The sequence below is a fragment of the Balaenoptera acutorostrata genome, chromosome 7 (genome assembly GCF_949987535.1).
Source record: "Balaenoptera acutorostrata chromosome 7, mBalAcu1.1, whole genome shotgun sequence".
In the NCBI taxonomy this organism is placed as follows: Eukaryota; Metazoa; Chordata; class Mammalia; order Artiodactyla; family Balaenopteridae; genus Balaenoptera; species Balaenoptera acutorostrata.
In genome coordinates, this window is record NC_080070.1 from 33,943,536 (window position 1) to 33,970,005 (window position 26,470).

A 26,470-nucleotide genomic window follows, 5' to 3' on the forward strand; every position below is an offset into this window, starting at 1 on the left:
CTACTACTGTAACTGCTCACCTGGACTCCCTGCCTCCATTCTCAACAATGTACCCAGCAATCTTATAAAATCATCAGTAAGATCACATCCCTCCTTTGTTTTACACACGTTTAAGTTTTACATACTGTATATTTACAGTGAAAACTAAACGCCTTACTATTTCCTGCACAGCCCTGGATGACACAGCTCCTGCCTGCCTTTTCACATTCACCTGGTTCCAACCTTTCTTTCACTCACCTGGCCTCCTTTTCATTCTTGCCAAACTCTTTCCAGCCTCAAGGTCTCTGCTTTAGCTCTTCCTCTGTAACGTCTTTCCCCAGATCTTTACATGGCTGGCTCTCTCTCACCTTTCAGGCCTCAGAAATAAAGTTACCTCCTGTGGACACCTTCCTTGAGCAATTATCTGAATTAGCCCCTCTCCAGGTACCCTTTATCACAGCAGCGTTTCTACTTCCTTCATAGCATTCACCACAATCTGTAACTGCCTTTATCATCATGCCTCCTCTCCTCATCATAACTGCTCCATTAGAGCTGTAACTGTTATCTGTCTTGTTGTCCACTCTGTACTTCGTGCCTAGAACTGGGGCTGGCACCTTGTAGGCACTCAAAAGACACCTGTCTCTAGAAAAGACTGAGTCCATCATCCCTTCTTCCTTCCCTCCCTCCCTCCCCTCCCCGACCTAGAGCCCATAGTTCATCTCCTTACCACTTCCTTGACAATCCCTGAAGTTCCCGACTTGTCTTTCTATCGCACTCACCCAACAACACCTGACCTCTGATCCACCCAGATGTCTATCAATTCTGCCCCAACATTCAGGCTAAAGGCCACAAGTGTAAGGTTTGGAGGAACAACTAAAATATAATGATCTCCAACCTCTGCTGGGCCGATGCTGCCCAGTAACCCTCAGTATTTCCCTGGTGACTTCCCTCCCCCACTCCACCACTCTCTTCATACTTTTAACCCAGCTCCTCCCAGTGAACTCTTAGCAGAAGATCTTGTCAACTATTAGTCAAGAAAACAAGTCAACAGGCAGGACCCCCTTCAATTCTTCAGCCCTACCCCTCCACTACAAATCCCATCTGCATCCAGATACACCTGCGTATTTTTATCAGCCACACATGGGGTCCCTCCTTTAGTCAATCCTTCCCTTCTGCGCTCTGGAATTCATCACTATGCACTCCTCAGGACCTTATTCTAGCAACGATCCCTCTCTTTCAAATATATGTTCAACTTTTGCCTTTCTTCTCAGTCTTTTTCCACCATCATTTGAACATGCTCAAGTCTTCTACTGCTTATGTGTTCCCTTCTAGGTATCATCACCTCTCTTCCCCTTTTATATACAAGCTTATTGAAAGTGTTGTCGTCAGAAGACACATTACCTCACATTCAGCGGACTATGCAATGCAATCTATTTTATACCCTCTACATCCCACTGATCTTGCTTTTGCCAAATTACCAACCACCTCTTCGGAGTAAAATGTGACAAATATTGTCTCCATAATAAATATTTACCAGATACTTAATGTGTGACAAGTACTGCACTAAGAACTGTCTAGATCTCATATTCATGTTCCTTTCTTGCTATGGTTTTCACAGCACAACATGCTCCTAGATTTTCTTCCTATTTCACCGGTCACTTCTTCTCAAGTCTTCTTTGATCAAACTATTCTGCACTCTCCTCCAAACCTCTTTTAAAATATTCACTCTTCCATATATGATCCCATCATTGCTCATGGTTTTAATCATCTTCCATGCTGATCATTGCCAGAACTTCCGCCAACCCAGGTCTCTCTCCTGAGCTCAAGGTCTGTATGTCCTAAAGTCTACTAGACATTTCCATTTGGATGACCCACAGGTACTGCAAAACAGCATATCTATAATTGAAATAATTCCATCTATCCTCCCCACCCACTCCCAAAACCAGCTACTAATACTACAATCTCAATCTCCATGATGGCACCGTTGTCTCCCCAGCTTCCCAAAAAAGAAATCAAGAAATCATCCATGACCTCTTCTTGTTCTCTCCCTCATACACCACTCAATGTCCTGAAAGTTAAAAAAAAAAAAAAAAAAAAAAAAAAAAGACCAAAAAAACCCTTATCTAACCAGTCTTCAACTTCTCTCAACTCTACCTCTGAAATCTCTCAAACTGGGCCAAGGAGTTGGGGTTGTTCTACCAGGACCTGTTAAATTAAAGCCAGAGCATTCAGATGTGTCTCCCCATCCCTGTAGGATAGAAGGCAAAGTTTAAAAAAGAAACTATATAAGACAGGAGTGACATTTCTCTCTTTCTGAAAGGAACATATGCTCAGATGCAGCAGTGTAAAATGAACTCTTACTTTTTAGAGAAAGGTCTAAATAAATTTCCCTGTCTGAAATCAGGGATGTATGAGAGCACTAGGCAGACTTATTTATTAATAAATAAACTCCAAGTCTACTCCAGAAACTGTTACGTATCTCACATCACTACAGTAAAAAAACTCAGGCAAAGGACTTACAGATTGAGACGGAAGACTGAACAAGCATGTCTACCTACTCTCCTTCCCACAAACCTACTGAAATGATGGGAAAGTGGTACAAAAGGAGACAAACCAATACCTGTGATGAAAACAGAGAAGGGGGTGGGAGGAATGGCTGGCAGTCACTGAACAAGAGGCTTTAACAAACTTCTCCAAGACAAATTACAAATGGGCATTGATTAAACTACAGCAGAGGAAGCAGAGGAAGCCTCAGCTGTTCTTCTGAGAAAAGACACAGAGAAGCTCCAAATTTGGAGCTGGCAGAGACAGAGAGCAGGAGTGGGTTGTCGAGCAGTAACCATACATGACTAAACACCTGACCACAGAACAGCTGGGCTAAACAGCCCTTCTCATCTCCCTGAGTTTAATGGAAATGAAATGACTGCCTAATCTCTCATCAGATGTGTGCTCACTAAAGAAACTGAAGATCTGTTCAGGGTGGAAAAGAGCTTGCAATGTGGTCCTAAGATCTCAGTCAAGTCCTCTTGTTTGTGCATTTGGTGGGATGTGGTTAGGAAGTGATCCTGTCTACTCCCCACCCAGGCATCCATTCACCTATCCATCCATTCAACAAAAATTAACTGAGTAGCCATCATGTGCCAGGGAACAAGATGAAGTTCCTGCCCTTGTAGAGTGACCTTCTAGTGGAGATGCGGGACACAGACAATGAATAAGTAAGTAAGTAAGTTAGTAAATAAATAAATAAATAAATAAATGAGATAATTTCAAAAGTGAAAGGGCAATAAAAAATAAGACAGTAATATGACAGAATGATAGGGTGTGTGAGTGTGTATGTGTGTGTTCGTGAGTATGCGTGTATACTGCTCCTTCAGCTGGGTATCATGGAAAGCCTTTTAAATGTAACATTTCGGTTGGACTTAAATGACCAGCCAAGTGAGGATCTGGAACAGAGTATTCCATGCAAAAAGAAATATGTGCACAAAGCCCCTAAGGAAGGAACAAGCAAGCTTGGCATACTCAAAAAGAAGCCCAATGTGGCTTTAGTCTAGCAAGTGAGGAAAACAGTAGCATAAGCTGAGTTTGGAAGAGTAAGCAGGGAGCAGATCATGTAGGGCCTTGCAGGCCATGGAAAGCATTTGTATTTTATTCTAAATGTAATGGCAAATCATTGAAGGCTGTTAAGCAGGAAAGTAACAAGTTCTGATCTGAGTTTTTAAAAGTTACTTGGGGGACTTCCCTGGTGGCTCAGTGGTTAAGAATGCACCTGCCAATGCAGGGGACACAGGTTTGAGCCCTGGTCTGGAAAGATCTCACACGCCTCAGAGCAACTAAGCCTGTGCACCACACTACTGAGCCTGTGCTCTAGAGCCCACAAGCACAACTACTAAGCCTGCGTGCTACAACTACTGAAGCCTGCGTGCCTAGAACCCATGCTCTGCAACAAGAGAAGCCAATGCAATGAGAAGCCCGCACACCTCAACAAAGAGTAGCCCCCGTTCGCCGCAACTAGAGAAGCCCACACGCAGCAACAAAGACCCAACGCAGCCCCCCAAAATAAATAAAATAAATAAATAAAAATAAAAGTTACTTGATTACGTTCTGTGGAAGGGACTCTAGAAGGAGAGCAGCATTAGCCTGGAGACCACCTGCACAGTACGGATGAAAGATAATGGTGACCTGAATGAGGATCACAGCAGTGCAGTTGAAAAGAGGCGAATATGGCAGTAGAGCTAACAAGACTTATGCACATTAACTGAAAGTGGAAGGTGAAGCAAAGAGAGGAGTCCAAGGTGTTTGGGAGTAGAAAAAGAAGTGGTAACTACCTTTACTCTACCTAAGCAATAAAAATTTTCCTAATGGGAGAGTATAGCAAGATGCTCTACTAGAGACTATGCTTGCATTCAGAGGGCTCAATGAGACTCAGGTCTCAGAAAGTAGCCTTGTGCACCAGTGGACTCTTGAGTCACAAAGGCAATATGTCTAAGCCCATGGAGAGGGAGAAGGCAATGGGGGTATCTGCTCTTAACAAGTAGGACAGACAACTATCCAGGAAAGAAATATATTCAATGTTTTTGTATTGATTATTTAAAAAGGAAACCCAAGAGACCCAACTCATTGGCCTCCCTTGTTATCACATGCACTGCTGGCTTTGCCTGCTTTACGGTTTCTGTTCCTTCTGGCCCAGGTCAGCCAAAACGTCTGTTTTGAATAATCACGTCTCTGTTCACCCTAGAAGTCAACAGCTTCACTGGCTCCTGGTCACAGAAGCAGCCCAGCCAACCAGTAGAGACTCAGACATCAGTGCTCCCTGCACATCTCACAGAAGGAAAAGCTGCTTACAAATTTCCCTGGTTGCTGCATGAGCTAGAGAGGGTACAGGCACAGGCTAAGTTAACTGTACCATTTGGGAAAAAGATATAGACATTGACAAGATTAATAGCTGATCAAGAAACATAATGGACATATATACACTACCAAATGTAAAACAGATAGCTAGTGGGAACCAGCCACATAGCACAGGGAGATTCGCTCGATGCTTTGTGACCACCTAGAGGGGTGGGATAGGCAGGCTGGGAGGGAGATGCAAGAGGGAGGAGATATGGGGATATATGTATATGTATAGCTGATTCACTTTGTTATGAAGCAGAAACTAACACACTATTGTAAAGCAATTATACTCCAATAAAAATGTTAAAAAAAAAAAGAAACATAAATATAAGTATGGATCCTAGTTAGTAGGGACCACAAGAATAATAAAACAGAATTTTAAAATATTGAACTGGCAGATCTATTCAATGGAAGAGAAGAAAGGAAGAGGGAAAGTATGATGGATACAAAACATGAAAGAAAAAATGACTCTAAACAGAATAATAATGACGATAAACACAAATGGGAAAACATACCAACCAAAATACAAAACTGTCAGATTTTGAATAAAGACAAAAATAAAGACAATATTCAGCAAAAATTTTACAGATACATATGGTCCATCAAAAAGTTACAGAAAACTTGATTATAAAATATGGAAATAAATATACCAGGCAAATCCAAATCCAAATAAGCTAGAGCAGCCCATCTTAATACAAGTTAAAAAGAAAATCAAGGCAGAAAAGACTAAGGGACAAAGGAGGGGCATTATATACTCAATAATCAGTAAGACAAAATAATTATCAACTTAAATGCATTTAACAATATAGCCTCAATATATATAAAGCAACAACTAACTGAACATGGAAAACAGCAGGTAAGTAAACAATTAGAAATGAATACTCTTATCATATCCCTCTCAGAAACTGATACAGCAAACAGACGTTTTTGCTAAGACAGAAGATTTGAATAACGTGGTTATTAATAAGCTCAAACTAGTAAATACATATAGACTTTTGTAACCAACAGAAGCATACTCCTTTCAAACAGATATAAAATTTATGAAAACTGACCATGTAACTAGGCCTCAGAGGAGGCCTCCATTAAATTTTCCCCAAATCAATATCATATGATCTATGTTCAACAAATATAGTGTAAAAAAAAATTATAAATCAGTGATAAGGGGCTAAAAACACACTATGTGGAACAAGACGAAATTATAAGGAAATAAAGAGATACTCAGAATCAAATGGAGCTACGTGTTTAACTTAAGAAACTGATAAAAAGGCAACAAACAGAGAATGGGGGAGGGGAGAAAGAAGAGAAGGAGAAAGGAATAGTACCAATATGGACAGTAAAACTGGAATAAAGACAAAAAAGTTGAGTAAATAAATAGAACCAAATCCTAGTTCTTTTGAAAAGTTTAATAAAAAAGACATGAAGCAACTGACAAAGGATTAATCTCCAAAATATACAAACAGCTCATGCAGCTCAATATCAAAAAAACATAGAACCCAATCCAAAAATGGGCAGAAGACCTAAATAGACATTTCTCCGAAGAAGATATACAGATTGCCAACAAACACATGAAAGGATGCTCAACATCACTAATCATTAGAGAAATGCAAATCACAACCACAATGAGGTATCACCTCACACCGGTCAGAATGGCCACCATCAAAAAATCTAGAAACAGTAAATGCTGGAAAGGGTGTGGAGAAAAGGGAACTGTCTTGCACTGTTGGTGGGAATGTACATTGATACAGCCACTATGGAGAACAGTATGGAGGTTCCTTAAAAAACTAAAAATAGAACTACCATATGACCCAGCAATCCAACTACTGGGCATATACCCTAAGAAAACCATAATTCAAATAGAGACATGTACCACAATGTTCATTGCAGCTCTATTTACAATAGCCAGGACATGGAAGCAACCTAAGTGTCCATCAACAGATGAATGGATAAAGAAGATGTGGCACACATATACAATGCAGTATTGCTCAGCCATAAAAAGAAACGAAATTGAGTTATTTGTAGTGAGGTGGATGGACCTAGAGTCTGTCATACAGAGTGAAGTAAGTCAGAAAGAGAAAAACAAATACCGTATGCTAACACGTATGTATGGAATCTAAAAAAAAAAATGGTTCTGATGAAACTAGGGGCAGGACAGGAATAAAGACGCAGACGTAGAGAATGGACTTGAGGACACGGGGAGGGGGAAGGGTAAGCTGGGATGAAGTGAGAGAGTGGCATGGACATATATACACTACCAAATGTAAAATAGATAACTAGTGGGAAGCAGCCGCATAGCACGGAGAGATCAGCTCGGTGCTTTGTGTCCCCCTAGAGGGGTGGGATAGGGAGGGTGGGAGGGAGATGCAAGAGGGAGGGGATATGAGGATATATGTATACATATAGCTGATTCACTTTGTTATACAGCAGAAACTAACACAACAATGTAAAGCAATTATAGTTCAATAAAGATGTTAAAAAAAAAAAGACACACCCCTGTCAAGACTAATCAGCAAAAATAAAAGTAAAAAGAGGCAAATAAAGAGAATACAAAATGAAAAGGGGGGAAAAACTACAGACATAATTTTTTTAAAATTAGTTTCTGCTTTATAACAAAGTGAATCAGTTATACATATACATATGTTCCTATATCTCTTCCCTCTTGCATCTCCCTCCCTCCCACCCTCCCTATCCCACCCTTCTAGGTGATCACAAAGCCCCGAGCTGATCTCCCTGTGCTATGCGGCTGCTTCCCAGTAGCTATCTATTTTACGTTTGGTAGTGTATATATGTCCATTATGTTTCTTGATCAGCTATGAAGCTTATCAGTGTCTGTCATACAGAGTGAAGTAAGTCAGAAAGAGAAAAACAAATACAGTATGCTAACACATATACATGGAATCTAAGGGGAAAAAAAAAAAAAGGTCATGAAGAACCTAGTGGTAAGACGGGAATAAAGACACAGACCTACTAGAGAATGGACTTGAGGATATGGGGAGGGGGAAGGGTAAGCTGGGACAAAGTGAGAGAGTGGCATGGACATATATACACTACCAGACATAATATTTTTTAAATTATGAAATAACATGATAAAAAGCAATATGCAATGAATTTGAAATATATATAACATATATATAGTGTTTAAAACAGGCCTAGTACTGAGATAAATGGGCGTAGTCATGTACTGCTGATGAGAATTTAAACAATCACAGGCAGCCATTCTGGGAAGTGTACTGGCAGGACATGCTGAAATCCACATTCATATGCCTAATATCCAGCAATCCACTCCTGGGCATACACCCCAGGGAAGGCTTCTCGCATGTCTATCAGGGTGTTGATAATGGGAAGCTGGAGGCAATATGGGGGCCCTCACTAGAGGAAAGGTTAAGTAAAACAGAGTAAGAGTATAATACGGAATAGGACACAGAAGTTAGAAATTGCAAACATATACCAGAGGTACAAGAAGTAAACATGGACAGACCTGAAAAATAAGTGTTGAGTGAAAACGGTAAGAAAAAGAAAATCTATAGATATTAAGTTAAACACATACTGCATTACATATTTTGCAAGATTGTGACAGTCCTGGTCTCTCTAAAATCAATTAGGTTTTGCCTTCCTGGGATTTCTTAAATGAATGGTACTATAATGGGAGTTCCTCATCATCTATATTTTAGAAGAGATTCCATCAAACCCAGAGGTCCCATTATCTTTCCTCTATTTAATGGTTTCCTCACCTCAACAAAGCGAAAATTTGTTTTGATTCACAAAAAGATTAAGAAGCCATTATTTATGATAAAAATGAGTAATGTGCTCTCTCAAATATAGCATGTTCAAAACTGAACTCAACCTTTCCCAAAAAACCTGCAGATTTCCACATCTTAGCTGATAGGAACTCCTCTCCTTCCATTGCAAAGTCCTTAGAAATATCCTTGACTTCTTTCTTTTATTCACACGGCACATTGATAGATTAGCAAATCCTGCTGGTTCTATTTTTGAAATATATGTAGAATCTGATCACTTCTCACCACCTCCTCTGCTACCACTCAGGCCTGAGCCACCACTGTCTTTCACCAAGATTAATATAAGAGCCTTCCGATTGACCTCTTTGCTTCCCCCTTGCCACACAGCAGGCTGTAAAAATTAAGAGTGGTCATGTCACTCTTCTGCTCAAAACCTTTCATGGCCCCCATTTCACCCAGGGCAAAAGCTGAAGCCCTTACTATGGTCCAAAAACCCTACATCATCTGTAATCTCCACCCCTCCCCTGGGATTACTCTGTTCCACCCAGAACTCTTTTGCTATTACTTGAGTGCACAAGTATACTCCTGCTTCAGGGCCTTTGGTAAAATGTCACCTTCTACATCACACATAGCCGATCATTTTATTAAAACTGTGATTTCCACGGCCTCCACTCTCTGCCCACTGCCTTTCCTTATTTTCCTTATCCTTCTCTATTTCATTGTTTTTCCACAGCATTTATCAATTTCTAATATGCAATGAAAATACATGCTTATTATGTTTATTTTTGTCTCTTTTCTCTGCTAGAATGTAAAGCGTGTAAGGTCAGTGGTCTTTGTTTTGTTTATTGATTATACCTATCACCTAGAACAGGGACTGGCATGAAATGGAGGTTCAATCCTTTTTCGCTGAATAAATGAATAGATGAATAACTGGATAGTTTAGTGCAACATGGGTAGAGGAAGACCAGAATCAGGGCTGCAGTGTAGAAAGGGAGAGAGATGATGTGGAACTAGATAAACAGTGGGCATGACTGGAACCACTGAATGAAACCAGGATTGAGTCCTGGGAAGGTGAACTACAGAACAGCAGGAATCCAAGAGAAGAACTGGTTGTAGACATAGTGGAGAAGCAGAAGCCAAAGATGAACACATGGAAAGGGAGGTCAAAAACAGTTGATTGGAGGAGGGAAGCTAAATCAAACTCCCAGATGACAGGCATCTATCTAGAATTGCTCATAGGCCAGCCATATACATTGAAAGCTCTACTCAGTAGTGGATACTACTCACCACATGGAAAAATGGGGGCCCAGAATATGAAAAACCCTGATAGTGACAGCTAGCTTATCAGCCATGAATTTATTATGCCACAAATAAGACTTTCATGTAAATGACAACACCTAAGGTAAATAAAATAATACTCTCATCTGTCTCAGGGATTATTTGCCACCAGCCCTTCGCTCTGAATAGTGAATACAGAGTACAATGTTGATGAAACTGCTTCATCATTACTGATGCAACAAGGTAAGTCAATAATCAATAAATCTATTATTTGCTCTTATTAGTTAAATAATTTTCCTTTCCTTTCTATATAAATTACTAATTGCCAATAATTTATTGAATAAGTCAACTTAATCTATCAGGCAAATCCAGAAAAGCAAATCATGATAAAAAAAAAAGCAAAGGTCTATAAAGTTTTCAAAGTCATAGCCTTTGAAGATCAGTGAGTTACTACTGATAGCATTTGCTTTCAAGATTCACTTTTTCTTTATTTGTGAGTATAGCAAAGATAGAATCTAGAAAACATGCCAACAAACACTTCAGGAACACTTACTAGGAATTAACATATTTCGCTGCACACTTTGTCTTTAGTTTAATGATATATCTGGTTGTCTTAAAAGCTTGAAAGTAACTATGTTCAAGTGATACTTGGTCGCCTGAACATATTAAAATGCTACTCTTCCCGTGCCTCACGCCTACATAATGGTACTTGACTTCTTTCAACAATCTACTTAACATCTTCTAAAACAATCCATCAACCAAGTTATTCATCATAATCCAAGACAGTTTTAAGGAAAAAAAGGAAATATTGAGAAAAGGGAAATGTGACCTGTGGAATGGAAAGGTGGAGGGAAGAAAGGAATGAAACTAGAGGATTTAAGAATAAGGAAAAAGAGATAAAAGGGAATAGAAATTAACTTCCAATATATCCAGCTAGAATTTTCCTCCTAAAAAGATCTTCCTACCTATGCAATAAAAACAGAATTTCCGTTACAGAATATTCTCTAAAATTTTTTTAACAATTTGGGAAGGGCACACTAGTTCTTTTTATAAATCATTAATTTTATGAAGATTTTTCTTCATGAACATAAGCAGACAAAAACGCAAATTAATAGTCCTTAATGTTCCAAAGAGTTTGATTAGTCCCAGAGGTTTATATTTTCTAAAGTGTGCTTTCATTAGAAGTGCTCCACTTCGCAAATCATTTAAAGCGCATCCTCTCGCTATTAATACCAATACTATTAAATTAATTCCCAAAGGTCAATTGCTTACACCCTAGGATACTTCTAATGACCTAAAAGGGATGATATAAAATGAACATCTACAATACTATTCTAAACAGAACTTGCTTTAATTTACATTAGTTTAAAAATAAATGTTACCACTTCTAAGGAAGGTAGAAAATCAGTAGAATTAAACCAGTAACAAAGAGGTGTCTTAACAAAGGCTGGGAAACAAAAGTCACAGGTGCAAAGTGCTAACTGGGAATTTGTATGCCACAGCTCTGATTCACCAACTCAAATATTTTCTTTTTTTTTTTTCTTTTTTTTTTTCAAACATCTTTATTGAAGTATAATTGCCTTACAATAGTGTGTTAGCATCTGCTTTATAACAAAGTGAATCTGTTATACATATACAATATGTTCCCATTTCTCTTCCCTCCTGCATCTCCCTCCCTCCCACCCTCCCCATCCCACCCCTCTAGGTGGTCACAAAGCACCGAGCTGATCTCCCTGTGCTATGCGGCTGCTTCCCACTAGCTATCTATTTTACATTTGGTAGTGTATATATGTCCATGACACTCTCTTACCCTGTCACATCTCACCCCACCCCCTCCCCATATCCTCAAGTCCATTCTCTAGTAGGTCTGTGTCTTTATTCCCGTCTTGCCACTAGGTTCTTCATGGCCTTTTTTTTTTTTTTTTCCCTTAGATTCCATATATATGTGTTAGCATACTGTATTTGTTTTTCTCTTTCTGACTTACTTCACTCTGTATGACAGACTCTAACTCCATCCACCTCATTACAAATACCTCCATTTCATTTCTTTTTATGGCTGAGTAATATTCCATTGTATATATGTGCCCAAATATTTTCTTGACTGTCTATCTACAAGATACTGTGCAGTGTGCTGAGAGGGACACACAAGAAAACTAAATACCACACCAGCACTCAAGACGCTCAAAATCTAATGAGCTTCACTTATCCTTTCGTATGCTTTTAAAATTTGGCTCAAAAACCCTGTCTCTCTCTGTTCATTGGTCCTAATCTCTCCTGAATGAAGGGATCACCTGAATAAGTGATTTGAGATAAAAATTGAAAACAGTGAAAAACAGGGATAATATAATTGTGAAAAAGAGATCAGGAGAAATGGCACTATATTATCTCAAAGCCTGTATGTCTTCTTTAAGAGGGAGTCCCCATGGAAGAAGCTCGGAAAGTGAGCATCCCCATGAAGGGTTAATTCTCATGTAGAAACTTGGTTAAGATACAAATCAACTCTGCTCAAAACCCTTACATGATCAGATACGTATTTATAGGAGCAAAGAAAAGGGGGTGGAAAGATGTACACTGAATCACGAGTGTTGGTGACCTCAGTGAGATGGCACTGCAGGAGTGGAGGAGAGATCATAACTTCCTTATTCTTTGACTTGTTACAGTGAGTACAAATTATTCTTCCAACTTAATAGGACACCTATGGTGTGTGAGTTAAATGAGATGGTATATGTAAACTTCTTAGCAAAATGTCTGGTACATAGTAATACTCAATATGTAACTTACATGACAAAAACTGAAAACGCTCCAGTTCTCAACTGGGAATCATGGAAATGATGCTGAAAATGCAGGAAGGATACAAGCCCAGAGCTGAGGTAACTGCAGTTTTCCTCTCACTATTTTTTATAAAGAGCCCCGACTAAGAAGAAAAGAAGGGTGTTTAGCAGTTATAACCTTTACCGGCTAGACTGAGAAAGGGTTTAACATGGTCTAAAGAATATAAAACATGCCTTCAGCTAATCTGATATAGGTAGTGAAATTTAGAAAGAATAAAAGTATTGACAAAGAGTCTGTATTTTGCTTTTATATATAACCTGGTGTTGTGGGTTGAATTGTGTCCTCCAAAAAATATATTGAAATCCTAACCCTTGGTACCTATGAAAGTGACCTTATTTGGAGACAGGGTCTTTGTGGATGTAATTTAGTTTTAGTTTTAGTTTCAAAAATGGTAAATATCAATAGATAAACCCACACAAACAAACGTTTTGGGGTCCTTAGTAATTTTAAAGGGGTTCTGAGACCAAAAAGTTTGAGAACCACTGGTTGATATTAGCATCTATTTTTAATTGAAAAAAAATGGAATCAAACTATACCTAATATTTACACCTTTCCTTATCACTTAACAATATATCTTAGACAGTAATGATAAGAATAGCCACTAACTGAGTACTTATTCGTGAAGTCCTGTGCCGAGTGCCTTGTATGGATTATTCCATTTAATTCCTACACTAATCCTGTGAAGCAGGTACTCAACTAGCACCCTGGATATTTCTGGTGCAGGTGATTGGATTGGAAGATCACATTCTCAGAAATACTCATTAGCTATGTAACCTTGAACAAGCACCTATGTCAAGGGCTGTTATGAGAATTAAGTAATTTATATTTGTAAAGCACTTAAAATAACGCCTAGAACATAATAAACACTACAGAAATGTTCATCAGCATTTAGATGGTATTTAAAACTCTGAGTCTAAATGTCGTCATCCAGAGTTGTAGATGGAAATAGAAAGGAAGGCTTAGGACAGGCCAGGGGACACTTCAAATTTGGGAAGTTATGAAGATGAGGAGAATCTAGCCAGGAAGACTGCGATTTCAGGAGAACTTAGAGAGCATGGTTTCCTAAAATAAACTGTTTTAAGAAGGTTGTGATGACCTGTGTCAAATGAGAGGCCAGGATAGTGAAAGAGGTAGTGTTGCAGAGAGAGCGGGTGAAACAGGAATCAGGGAGAATGACTCAGAGGTCTGCAGAAAACTACCAAAAGGAGGCAAAACAGGTGGTAAAGTCTGAGAGCTTATGGTCAACTTTCAAAGGAGCTTTAGATGTTAGGGAAGAGAGGCAGACGATGATCTGGAAGCATGGACAAGGACCAAGGAAGACTGCTACCCCATATCAGGCCTTTATATTTGCCTCTATTTCTTTCTTATCCCTCCAACTAGGACACCGCCAAAATCTTTAAGTTCATTTACTCTTCATACCCCAGGATACCTATTCAGGGAATCCCATATGAGACAAAATAGCTCCTCAAACCAGCCTGGTCCCAGGTCAAGGGTTCTAGTAGGAGCTAATCAATTCTAGGGATGCTTTAGAGGTTTGTACCCACCATAGGGGAAACTCAGACTACCAACAAGCAGAGTGAATAAAAATCTGACGTCTGCCCTAAAACATATCTACTCGCTGTAGGATTCTCCAGATCAGTGGTTCTTAATGGGTAATGATTTTGCACAGCCCCTCCCCTAGGGGACAAATGTCTAAAGACTAGCAGTGTCTAGAGACATTTTTGGTTGTCACACTGGGGAACAACAAGGGGGTGGGCTGCTACTGCACCTAGTGGGTAGAGGCCAGCAATACTGCTGAACAGCCTACAATACAGGACACCCACAACAAAGACATGTGGCCCAAAATGTCAATAGTGCCAAGACTAGGAAATCATACCCTAGACCAAATGACCTGGGGCAAGAGGAGCTTTAAGAGGGTCCTCTTATCTGGGCACACAATCCCACCCATACCAGTTTACACCAATTCTGACTGAGTATGGCTAAGGGGCCAGACCAGTCAGCCTTATGAATTCTATTTCCAATCTACTCAAATAGGGCCAGGGAAAGACAGAGGGAAAATTTGAGGTTAGCTAAATGGTAAAAGTTAAAAAGAGAAAAATTGTGTCATATATCAAATGTTAATAAAAGAGGCGGGGAAGAACAAAAACAACAACAAAAATAAAATTAAATTAAATTTTAAAAATTAAAAAAATAAAAGAGGCGAAATTCCCCCAAATGAGAACAAGCAAATAGACTTTCTTTAAATTTGAAAAAGAAAGACTTTCTTTAAATGTAACTCTTTTCATTTTGAATAATAAGTTAACACCTTACAGTGAAGTTCAAAAGCCACCATGCTCTCTTATTAGCTCTATTCACTGCCAAACACTCCTTCAGTAAGGAAGGTGCTTTTGTATTCTTGACTGCAAAAGGAAGCTAATTAAAGTGAGTTTTTGAGAAAACATCCTGGGAATTCAAAATAATTAATGTGTTGCTTTCAAAACGAGAAACCATGAACCTTGACATTAAGGAGCCTATGTTTTCTTACCTCATCAATATTTCACTTACAGGATCAATATTTTGATCCATAACCATCGACAGCTGGCCTTCCCAGAATTCCCATTCATTCTCTTTCAGGATAAATCACCAATGAACAGTTTTTAACAGTCTTCCCTTTCTTAAGGGATTGCCAGAGAAATGTTTTAAAGAGTCTACTTTCTACAGGGAAGGCATTCTGACTCTGCCATTTCTATGTCCACTTTAAAATCTGCACTAGGAAAGTTCCGACTGATGCATATGGGGTAGGATAGCTGTGTCTTAATGAAAACTTAAGATCCTCCTGCCCTAATGCTTTATCAGCAGGCTGCCTGGAACCCAGCGTGCTGTTTTATCAGAGGAAGCTTCCCAGCAAGATGGTTCGTGGGCACGCTGTTGAAGGAGTGGCCCCTCAGGGAAGTCCCTGTCTACGCATGACCCGTGACCTGAGAGGAGCCAGGCTGGCCCAACTGCCTGCTGCAGGGCGGGGACCAGCTTCGGCTTTAACAGAGGGAGGGGCCTCAACCTCCCCTCCTCCGTTTAGGGTTCCAGCAGTTTCGGAAGGAAAGAGCACTTTGGATATTTCTCTTCAAAACAAATCTCCACCATGTCTGACAGTGTCCTTCACTGGACGGTTACAACACTAGGGCCCATATCCACTGGATGCTCCGTAAACCCAGTCAAAAGGCAACATGTATTGGTAGTCTAATAATATGACAGATTTTTTTTTAGGAAAGTAACCCAAGAAATATATACATAGGATTATAGATATATACATGTATAAGGATGTGTGTGTATACACATATGAAAAGAGAAGGAGAGAGACTAATTGATTCATTCAAGAAAAAGAAATCATAAATATCCCAAAATGCCCATCAGGGTAGAATAGTTCAGCAAATTAAGACATAATTATGTAATGGGTAAAAAGTAGGGAAAAAAGGTAAGCACGTCTACTATATGCCAGGTGTTTTCACATTATCTCATTTCATTGTCCCCATGACTCCCTCAGTTACGCTTTTAGGTAAGAATCATTATCCCCAATTTACAGAAGACAAATGAAAAGCCCATGAAAGGGAAGGAAGTTTCCCTGAGTCACAAAGCCAGTGAAGAGCAAAGCTGAGAGTTACTTGCAGGTTTTCTTACTCCCTGCCCAGCATTTATTACACTGGATCCCAAATTTTCCCCCAAGATCTATTTGTAGACTAAGTCAATAAATGGGATTGTAAATATAAAATAAGGTTAAACAAAAATCAAACCATAGTATAGACATATTGGTTTTAATCATGTGAAATTTTATATGTACATACTAAAAATGATGACAATCAGCATGAGACTGATTGAAAAAACCTGGAATTAAAATCATCTGAGTTTGTTTTTCCTATGAAATTGCTTAAGCATATAATAAAGAAAATCACCAAAATCTGTTCCTCCATGCATGCCTGTCCCAGGCTAATTAAGGTTAAGAAAAGGCAATAAATATAAAATACCTTGTTAAAGGTTGAATGTGGCTGGGCCACTTTAAGATAGAGAAATACCCCATCCTTCATAAAATTCTCAGCTCTTTCAGGGACTGGTAGAGTTTCTGCACTATATCAAAAGCTGGAATTTCTGCAAGTTAAAAAGCTTTGCGAGCAAGTCTTGTTTCTACAGAAATCTCCTTTTCTAGAAGTTAGCACTTATACTATATAACATTCTTTAAATTCTTCCTTCGACCAAAAGAATTTAATCCTGGGAGATCCCCCTTGCAGTGGCTTTGCCTAAGAAGCATCTATCACCTTCAGTCAAGTTAGAATTATCTTGGAGTCTCCCTCCTCTGTTCCTCTCCTCACGTCTGGTGGCTGTTTAATGGAGTAGCCAGAACCCGAGCCAGAAGTATGGGCCTCACTTGGGCCTTCACATTATACGGTAACTTGCAGAAATAACCAGGGGTGAGCCTGGAGTGCAGGTCCCCACCACCAAAGAGTAACTGGGAATTTACATCAATTACTGCCCTTCCAGAGACAAACTGAGGAAAGGCTCACTGGGTTTACACAGTCCTGTTCTCAAACCCAAAAGCTGAGAATTGGGCAGGATGCCACTTTTATCTTACCCCTCGTTTCTTTTATTTTTATAATGGGCAGTTACCTGTCTCCTAATTCAGGAAGACAGTAGAACAAAACGTTGACAAAGGCTTTCTGAGATTGTTTTTAAAAAGAAAATGGTTTATAAATACAATTCCCACTGGTGTCCATTTCTTTATGAAAAGTATTTCTTACTATAAAAAAAACATGTAGAAGTAAAAGTTCCTCAACTGGTTTCCCTTAAAACCACTGTTTTTATTTAAAGTTACATAATAATAACCTCCTTCGGTTCTCTTTTGTTTTAAAACTCTCACCTACTTTCTCTCTTATTATGTTGACTACCACTAATAAAATATCCTGATTCAAGAACCTAGGAAAATGCTTGAAGTGACTATAATAAGATTAGATCATAGTGTTATTAAATTTGAGAGTAGCAATTTGAGCCATAGTTTATTCAAATCTTCCTAACAACTAAACACAAAAATGTCAGTTAGCTAAAATGGCTGATCTCATTCTTGGCTTCTGGCTACAGTCCCAAAGGTCTAAGAATAAGGATATCTACTGAGATTTCTTTAATAGGCCAGTCACTCTATTAAAAGCTTTGCATGTATTATCTCATTTAATCTTCACAACACTCCTAAGTAGTAATCATTATTATTAGTGTATTGTTATTGCTAAAGTTACTGTTATCCCCATTTTACAGATGAGGAAACAGGGCACAAACAAGTTGAGTAACTTGTCCAAGATTACTCATCTACTAAGTTTGGAGCTAGAACAGAACCCCAGCCCTTATGGGACCACCACACCACCAGTGGTACTATCTGCTGTGACCCCATTCAGTGGGTTCCTCCTTCTGTAAGTCAGATGCATTGTCACTGTTCCCAAACATGAACTCAAACTCACATCTCTCATCATTTTCACTGCTTCTCTGGTCCTCCCGAGTCTTCTGGCACACATTGCTAGCCTTCTTTTGATGTAGACCAAGACATTGGTGTCTCGTCCTGAAGAGGGAGACATAAAACACCAAAACTTAAAAAAAAAAAAAAACAAGAGCTTTCAGCTCAGCAGCAAGAAAAAATACAGAGGCATATGTTTCATGCCCTTAAAGGAAAACCTCAGAGAGAAGAGTCTGCTCCTTTGACTTTTCCTTACTGCTAGGAGCACTGACAACTTTGCTAATAGCAGAACGCAAACAGAGTAAAGTCAAAGTACTTAGACTTCCAAAGGTCAAATCATGTGACTATTAAGTCATGCTTTTGAGTTAGGATGTTGAATATTCGATAAATAAAATCATCTGCCACAAAGTGCTGGGAAAATGAACATACCCACATTGCATGAGGTTTACAAGCAAGAATTCCACATTCTTCTAGCGTGCATGCTTTTGGTGAAGATGCAAAGAGGTGAATCTCAGGTTGCATTCTGATGAACTATTTTTTTTTCCTTCTTGACATTAAGTCTGGAGAAGCCTCATCTTGAAGTTCTGTTTTACATTATTCTTTCCCTAACACTAGTGACATCATAATCATCTCCAGGTCCCCAAAGCAGTCAATTTTAAATGGCAACATAACACATTCCAGATATGACAATAGACCATGCAACAAAATGAAAAACTACCCTAGTGTTAGAGAAAGTATTGACAAGCTAAATAGTTGTAATAATAGTCACTAAAATGACTCTTAAAAAGTACATTAACAACTTCTCATCTTAATCTCTTATTTAATTATGTGTATTTCTGGATATGTTTCCAGACCAGTGAGAACATGTATGTACTTAATCCTCAATAAAATTACCATGTTTTAGAAAAATATGACACACCTGTTATAGATTAAGTATATGTATAATATGCAGCTATTAAAAGATGTTAAGACCAAAGTCCTAACATTTCAAGTTTTAAACAATGAGAACAAGATGTGTGCTGAAAATCTGCCAAGTGCCTACAAATTACTTTAAAGATGTGATTATATTTTTTTGGATAGATTTAGGCAACAGGTTGAAGGGATTAATTTACAGAAGAAAAGAAATAAAGAAAATTTCTCAAGTTATAATACAGATTATGTAATTTTATGTATTAATCCTCATTTAATTCACAAAACAGACATTTACTATATATGTCTTCAAAATTCACTGTGTTATACATAATTTTTTTAAAAAAGCAAGATATAGGTGGTGATTAGAGACTTGATTAACATATATACTACTAAGAATAATAATTAAAACCTGTGTATTGAGGGGTTATGTGGACAGACTTATATACACAGGCCACAATGCAAAGATCTCACTGTACCTTAGTCATAGGGACTAATACATTCAGTTTCTGCACCAAATCCAGGCTTAACACTAAAACTTAATTTTATAATCTCAAATATGAAGGAGATACACTCCTACTCTCCAAGACGCAGGAGAGAGAAATGAGAGAAATTCCATTTTAAAGAAACAACCCAAAGTTTGGTTAGACAATGAAAACACTCCCTCTCACAAGGATCACTAAATTTCTGCTTAAACAACCAACAAATTGACAAGTCGAGGAGCTCAAGAAATTCCAGAAATGATTTTGTTGTCTTGTTTTTATACCATTCCCCCAAAATAACACTGACTCTCAGTTTAGTGTACTACAATGAAAGGTCTCATTTTAAAGTTATGTTAAATAAAAGAAACCATTATTTTAAATAATTTAAATATAAAAAAGATACATAATTAGGAATTCATGGCTCTTTCTCTCTAGGAGCCAACAGCAGTGCTTCCTAAATAAGAGCTAAATACTGAGACAATCACCAGTAGCTGTTATATTCTTAGCTGTCCTATTGCAACCCATGCTGTAGAAGACCCATAAGACAAAACCTCTGATAGCATTAACGCTAATTTAAGTCCTGTTTCCCAATTAGGATTTAAAATTATGGGGCAGAGAAGCAACTGATAAACAGAAATATGTAAGAATTCTGAGGAGAAAAAGGGTCACGATTAAAGGTTATTACCTTTATTTCTAGAGTTAAAAATCTATGGGCCGGCATGAAAACATGAACAGTAATGAAGCTATAAGTTAATTATGTGCTGTGCTCTTGTGGGGAAGAAAAATTAATAAAAACAAAGAAAGGCAGAAAACAATATTTATTCTAATCTGGGAGAGATGTCTTTTGAACTGGACTGAAAATTTGCTCTGATTAATCATGTTACAATTCTGATCCCCCAACACGTCAACCTGGAGGAAACCTTACTATGTTGGGCTTCATACTGGGATCCATGATGCTGTAGCTGCTGAGAACGCCGGTAACAGCCGTCTCCAGCTTTCAGGGCCTGCTTAAACAGCTTTTCTGCTTCAGCAATGGTTGTTGCTTCTTCTTCAGCCAAGAGAATATAAGCAGTTGCACACCTGTCCATTCAGATAACAGCCGCCATCAATTACAAATCCAAGGACATTGTAATAGCTGTAGGAGTGCATGCAGAAGGGCAGGAGTTATGCCAAAACATGCAGAGTGGCCAACTGGTTCATGCACCCCTGTTTGTAGTTGTTGACACAAAATAATGGTACAAAAGAAATGTCTGTGTTTCAGCTTGAGAGGTAGGATGAGTAGTGTTAGGAGCATATGGACGCTGCCCCTTATTAGTGTGTCACTTTGGGCAAGTTATTACTCTGCCTCCCTGATGGAGAACAACATGGAATCCACGTGTTCACAGCGTTGTTGTGAAGGTTAAGTAAGGTGATGCATGAGAAGTGCTCAGTACAGTAGTAGCCGGCATGTGGTACATGCTCAACAATGTCAACTAACGATGGCAATGATAATAGCTGTTATTAAACATCTCCTTCTGACACTCAAAGTTAGAGATACCATAAAGTTTACTTTTATTTACTAAAAACAGATTCTCTTTAGTCTAAGGATTTATTCAGAATGAGAAATTCATTAAATCAAGTAAGTTATTCATTTAACAAGCAGTGCTGCAACATTTCATTACAGTTAGCACTGGTTTTCTATGTCAGAGAAGAGTACTGGAAGAACCTACAGGTAGAGTTATTTCAGAAGAGCTCAAAATTAGATTCAGCCTCAGTAGCAAACAAGGGTTAAATCTCACACCTTTAACAATAATAGCTACCACCTGTTGCTTAATTTATACTAAGCACTGTACCAGGCACTTAACATATATCGTCTCATTTAATCCTTTCAACAACCTCTAACATAGGAAGTCAGAAAGGATAAACACTCAACTAACAAACAAGGGGAACTCTTGAAAATTTAAACCTTCCAAATCATAGAACAACAACCCAAATGCCAAAGAAAGGGAATGTAATAAGGAAATGGTGAGGCCAGAGCAGACCACACAGGTCCTGATCTGCACATATCCCTTGGCTTTCTCCACTGCCTCTCTTGTGGTCATTTCCCTACTTATCAGAACCTCCATCAGACCACAAGAGAGAAAATAAACAGAAAGTGAAACCAAATGTTACTTCTACTATTCATAAACTACAACAGCCAGGTAGGAAAAGGAGGCTGAATTTATGGCTTATGTGAGATTTGGGGTTACTAGTTAATCTTAGCCTTGAGGAGGGGTCTTGTAAGTTCTTTAGCCAGTCCCTCTAATTTCAGGCAGGACTGATCAATAGGGCTTTAAACTGAATGTGGGGCGGTAGGGAGAAAAAAATGCCCAGAAAAAAAGCTGTAAAACCAATTACTGTGGAGGGCAGCAGATATGACTTGGAGAGAACAATTACGATGCTAAAACTGCCCAGTGATTCATTGGAGAAATAAATGGGTTGGGCATTGGGAAGCAACACTTCAGGCTTCAGATGCCGACACATAAATATAGGTCCAGGGTAATGAAGTGAAAATTGAGATTATAATACTGAGTGGTGGACACAGTATCAGAGGAATTAGCTATAAGATTATAGTTGGTGGGCTGGGAACTCAAGACAGGTTGGGGCTAGCTTGCTTGCTTTGTTTGTTTATATTGCAAATAGCACTCTTAGGAGGAGAGGCAGAGTAGCACTACTGGCCAAGAAAACATACATCTATGTAGAAACTCATGAGTCTGGGGTAGAAACATGCTAAGAGCTTATGAGTGAAGGAGAAAGGAAAGAGCAGTAGAAGTGCTAATGGTTGGGGAGTACAGAACAGACTGCCCAGCTCAATGGAAGATAGAGATGATGCATCCTGTCACAACACAATACACATACAGAAGCAAGAAAGTATGGTGATGGGGGTGTCAACCATCCAGATATCTGCTAGAAGAAGTCTCATTTGGTTAGAAGTAGGGCACTCAACAGGTTCTTGACTTACTTTGGTAATAATTTTATCTCCCAGATGGTAGAGGAAGCAATTAGGGGAACTTCAACTCTGGACCTAATTCTGACCAAGAAGAAAAAAATAGTTGGTGAAATGAAAATTGATAGGAACATTCAGAGAGAGTTACTATGTCATTTCGGACTTAGGATAATCAGAGAAGGTAAGGTGGACTTCAAAAAATTCAAAGAAAAGAGTCGTGATTCAATGGCATGAGACGCAGAAGGAAAAATGGTTTAAGAGGATTAAGCAGCTTCCAAATGTCTAATCGAAACTGCAATCACAAATGATCCTCTCAGGAAGAAAAGAGGGGTGACAAGTAACCACTATGGCTGCACAGAGATCTCTCACAAGGTCATATTTCTAAAGGACATGTAAAAAAAGATGGAAAGAGGGCATGTAATGAAGGGCTACAAGAGAAATGAGCTTTTCAGAATAATGTCAGGAGAGCTACAACTCCACGTTAGCTGAAGCTTGCAAAACAAAATAAAGGCAAAACAAAAAATGCTAAAGACAACCATCTATTCCCTGTTTTTAAATTATGTTTAAGGCCCTATCACCACCCCCACTTCTCCAAAACCATGACAAATATAAATAAGCAAAAAAGACAAACAACACAACAACAACATCAAAACAAGGTAAGTTTATAGTTAGTAGCAGCAGATAATAAAGAGAAAACAAAACTCTCTAACTCCTATTTTGTTCCTGGTTTCTCCATCAGGGAGAATGATTGTCAGACTGACAAAGGGAGAAGAAATTAAACCCTAAAATGAATAAAAAGATGTAAGATAGCAAGTAACTGATCTATTGTAAATGAATTATTGTACTGGGATAGGCAAATCCCAGGAAGCCAACAGATCTTGTAGGCAGCCCACGGAATTGCTCTCTGTGTATTGTTAAGGAATCACAAAGAATGGAGAGGTTCTAGAAGATGAGATGACTAATGTAGTAAAAATGTTCAAAAAGGGGAAGAAGGCAGACTTCCCAGACTACAGAACAGTGATTTGGAAAGATATTCTAATGGATTATTAAAGGGATAGTTTCTAAGCATTTTTAAAAGAAAGTAGTGAATGCTGGAAGCTAGCTTAAATTCACTAAGAATAAATAAATCAGGTTGTGCTAGCTTAATGTACTCTAAGGGATTTACTGTACATTAAAGATCCATAGCTACAACTGGCATTTTTAAGATCAAAATGCAGAAATATGGGTTGAATCACAGTGTAACTGGGTTGCTTAGTAATTGGTTGTACAATAAATACCAAAGGGTGATGATCCATGAAGACATGAACCTGGAGGGTGGTTTCTATTATGTCATGTCACAGGGTTCTATCCCTGGTCCTGATACTTTTATTAGAAACACGGATGACACATAGAAGGCAGGCATATCAAATTTGTAGATGACAAGAAACTGGAAAATAAATATGTTGCATGACAGAATCCGAAACCAAATAGATCAACAGGTTACACTGGCAGGATTTCCAACTCTCAAGTGAATCTTTTCACTAAGACCTCTGAAGATTCTGTAACCTTCTTCAGAAAACTCATAAAATAGTTTAACAATGACCACTTGGCAGGGAGAGTGTCGAGGTGATTCAAGCACCAGATGGGTGTTTGAGCTACAAGACCTTCAAGGTCTCTGCCAACCCTGAGCTTTTATGACTCCAACTTTAAGAATCTTTCTCATTTCCTGACATCTACAGACGAGACTTCCCAGCCTTCCTTGGTGACCCACAGAATGTTTAACAGCACTAAAGATAGCATTTCCTCTTATCTTTGTCTTCATCTTGAAATACTTTTAAAGTATAATTTCTTCACTTTATGTTTTTACTATGTTTTCCCTACTAGCAGAAGTTCTACCTAGAAAATGTGATGGCAGAGATGAGCATTCTACATCTGGAAAAATGTCCCTGTCACAATGTTTTAGATATGTAAAGCACAGTATTTATTTTATGTCCACACATTATTCCATGGCTAGCCCCTGAAGGATTTAATTTAGGGTCATAGCAAAGCCACTAAATTGTTCTCTAAAATGACTAAAACTACCTTCACATGGATGTCCTTTATAAAAAAAATATTTTTAATAAATTAATACCACCCCCAGAATAATCCTCAAGTTCAAATGCATAGTTTAAGTATCCCATGAATGGCAACTGAATACATTCAGCAAGCAAGATTTCCCCCCACTTACTCATTTATCTCTAAGGCTTCATGGGCTGCAGAAATCCTGGCTTGGGGGTTTCTCTCTCTCCAGGCTTTCTGCATTACTATTTTAGAAAAAGAGAGAAAAGCATGTCAATAAATACTTTAAAAGACTCAGTACAGGGCAATAGCTAAATTAATAGCTTTCAGCTTGAATTACAAGAGAACAGTTCACTTACCAAGTGGGTTAGCCCAAAACTCCAAAGTCACACAAATACATTCTAATTTGCTATTCCATTGTCCTTCAATTGCTGATATCAAATCTTTCTTATGCTCACAAAACTAGAGATCTAAAATCTTATAGACTAACCCATAGTCTATAATCATAGAGACTTAATCTTGATTAAGATTTCTTAATCAAGAAAAGGCATTCTAACAGATATTTAATATTTCTTTTGCTCATTAATATCATTTGTTGTTAGAGAACATATATTATTTTACACATTTTGGGATGAGATTGCTACTAATCTCTTACTTCTGTTTAGACACAACACAATTTTTATTGGTCATTTTCCCAAACACTTGCTACAGGATCTGGATATTAGAACATTCTAAAACCACTGGAAGAATTATGAGTTGGATCAGAAAAAAGTGCTTTAGGATTTTGCTTAACATGCGTACCTGTTCCCAAAGTTTGCTGCAAACCCAGTTTTTATATAGCAGAGCAGTTTGTGAATATATTGTGGGAAGCTTAATGCTTGGAATTTTCATTGTACTATGTATCCACCATGGCAAGGGTACCTTTTGAAAAAGGGTAACAATCTCCTTACCTAATTTGTTTTATAAATTTGTATCTTCTAAGTTAGTTTCTTAGGTGCATGTACATATTCCTTTTTTTTAAAGGTTTTTTTTTTCACCTATTTACTTTAAGTTTGGTAATATAAAAAATATCAGTAGGATTATATGGAACTCAAGCTGTATGAAATGCATGCTAAACAAAGTCTTTTCTAGGGTGGAAAACAAATCTGGATTCCAATAACCAAGTCCATGCCCCCATTCAATGCTAGTGAACCTGCAAATAGGCATATAAATCACTACAATATATTCATTAATTATTTGGGTTCACTGAATTTCTAACTAGAATATCATCAAGGAGACATGACCTTTCACTCTAGCTCAACCAACGATTTAGTTAGCTTCATGGTATATTTTTTTAAAATAACATTTTAAATTATAAAGAGGGGACCCATTTCTATATTAATACTTCATTGCGATAAAGCCTTTATTTAAGTATCAACAATCTGGGTTTTACTGGTCAATCTCCAATTTAATATTTTATTCATCAGGGCTTTTGTAGAGCAGATATTCCACAAGTAGTAACCTTGATCTTTAAAACAAACCAAAAAGCCCTCCCACTCAGTAACTATCTAAAGGATTTTCCATACTTGCATCTGCAGGACGCAGATGGTCCGAGTCACAAGTAAAGAATGTCTGGTGGTCCTGGGCAGAGAGATTCATGTCATAGTAAGTCAGAGGCTCTCGTCCAGTCACCCAAGTGTACCTGTAAAGGAGAAATAAGATGGTCAGACACTTTTGAGGGAGGAAAGCAAGACCTACAAAATATTAAGCTGCATAGGTGTTGAACCATAACACACTAACTGAGTACTATTGCCAATAAATAAAAAAATAATCATCCTAGTCTCCCTTTAGGAAGTATATCAGCAGAAAAAAAGTTAAAAAAAATTCTGCTATATTTTTGTCTTAAAATTTTAGTAGC

General features: G+C 38.3%; 1 protein-coding gene across 8 annotated transcripts in view; it reads right to left on the minus strand.

Annotated features, from left to right (window-relative positions):
* ST7 (suppression of tumorigenicity 7) overlaps positions 1-26,470 on the minus strand; it is a 261,269-nt gene that overhangs the window by 75,799 nt on the left and 159,000 nt on the right. For 5 of the 8 annotated variants that reach the window (XM_057550032.1, XM_057550036.1, XM_057550030.1 and 2 more), the window contains exons 5-9: positions 26,139-26,254; positions 24,743-24,818; positions 22,552-22,620; positions 20,497-20,651; positions 18,188-18,285 (exon numbers count right to left, since the gene is read on the minus strand). In XM_057550032.1, coding sequence (XP_057406015.1) covers positions 18,188-18,285; positions 20,497-20,651; positions 22,552-22,620; positions 24,743-24,818; positions 26,139-26,254 — 514 coding nt within the window. The remainder of the gene's footprint in view (positions 1-18,187; positions 18,286-20,496; positions 20,652-22,551; positions 22,621-24,742; positions 24,819-26,138; positions 26,255-26,470) is intronic. The other 3 variants (XM_057550035.1, XM_057550033.1, XM_057550034.1) reach the window with 1 other exon arrangement.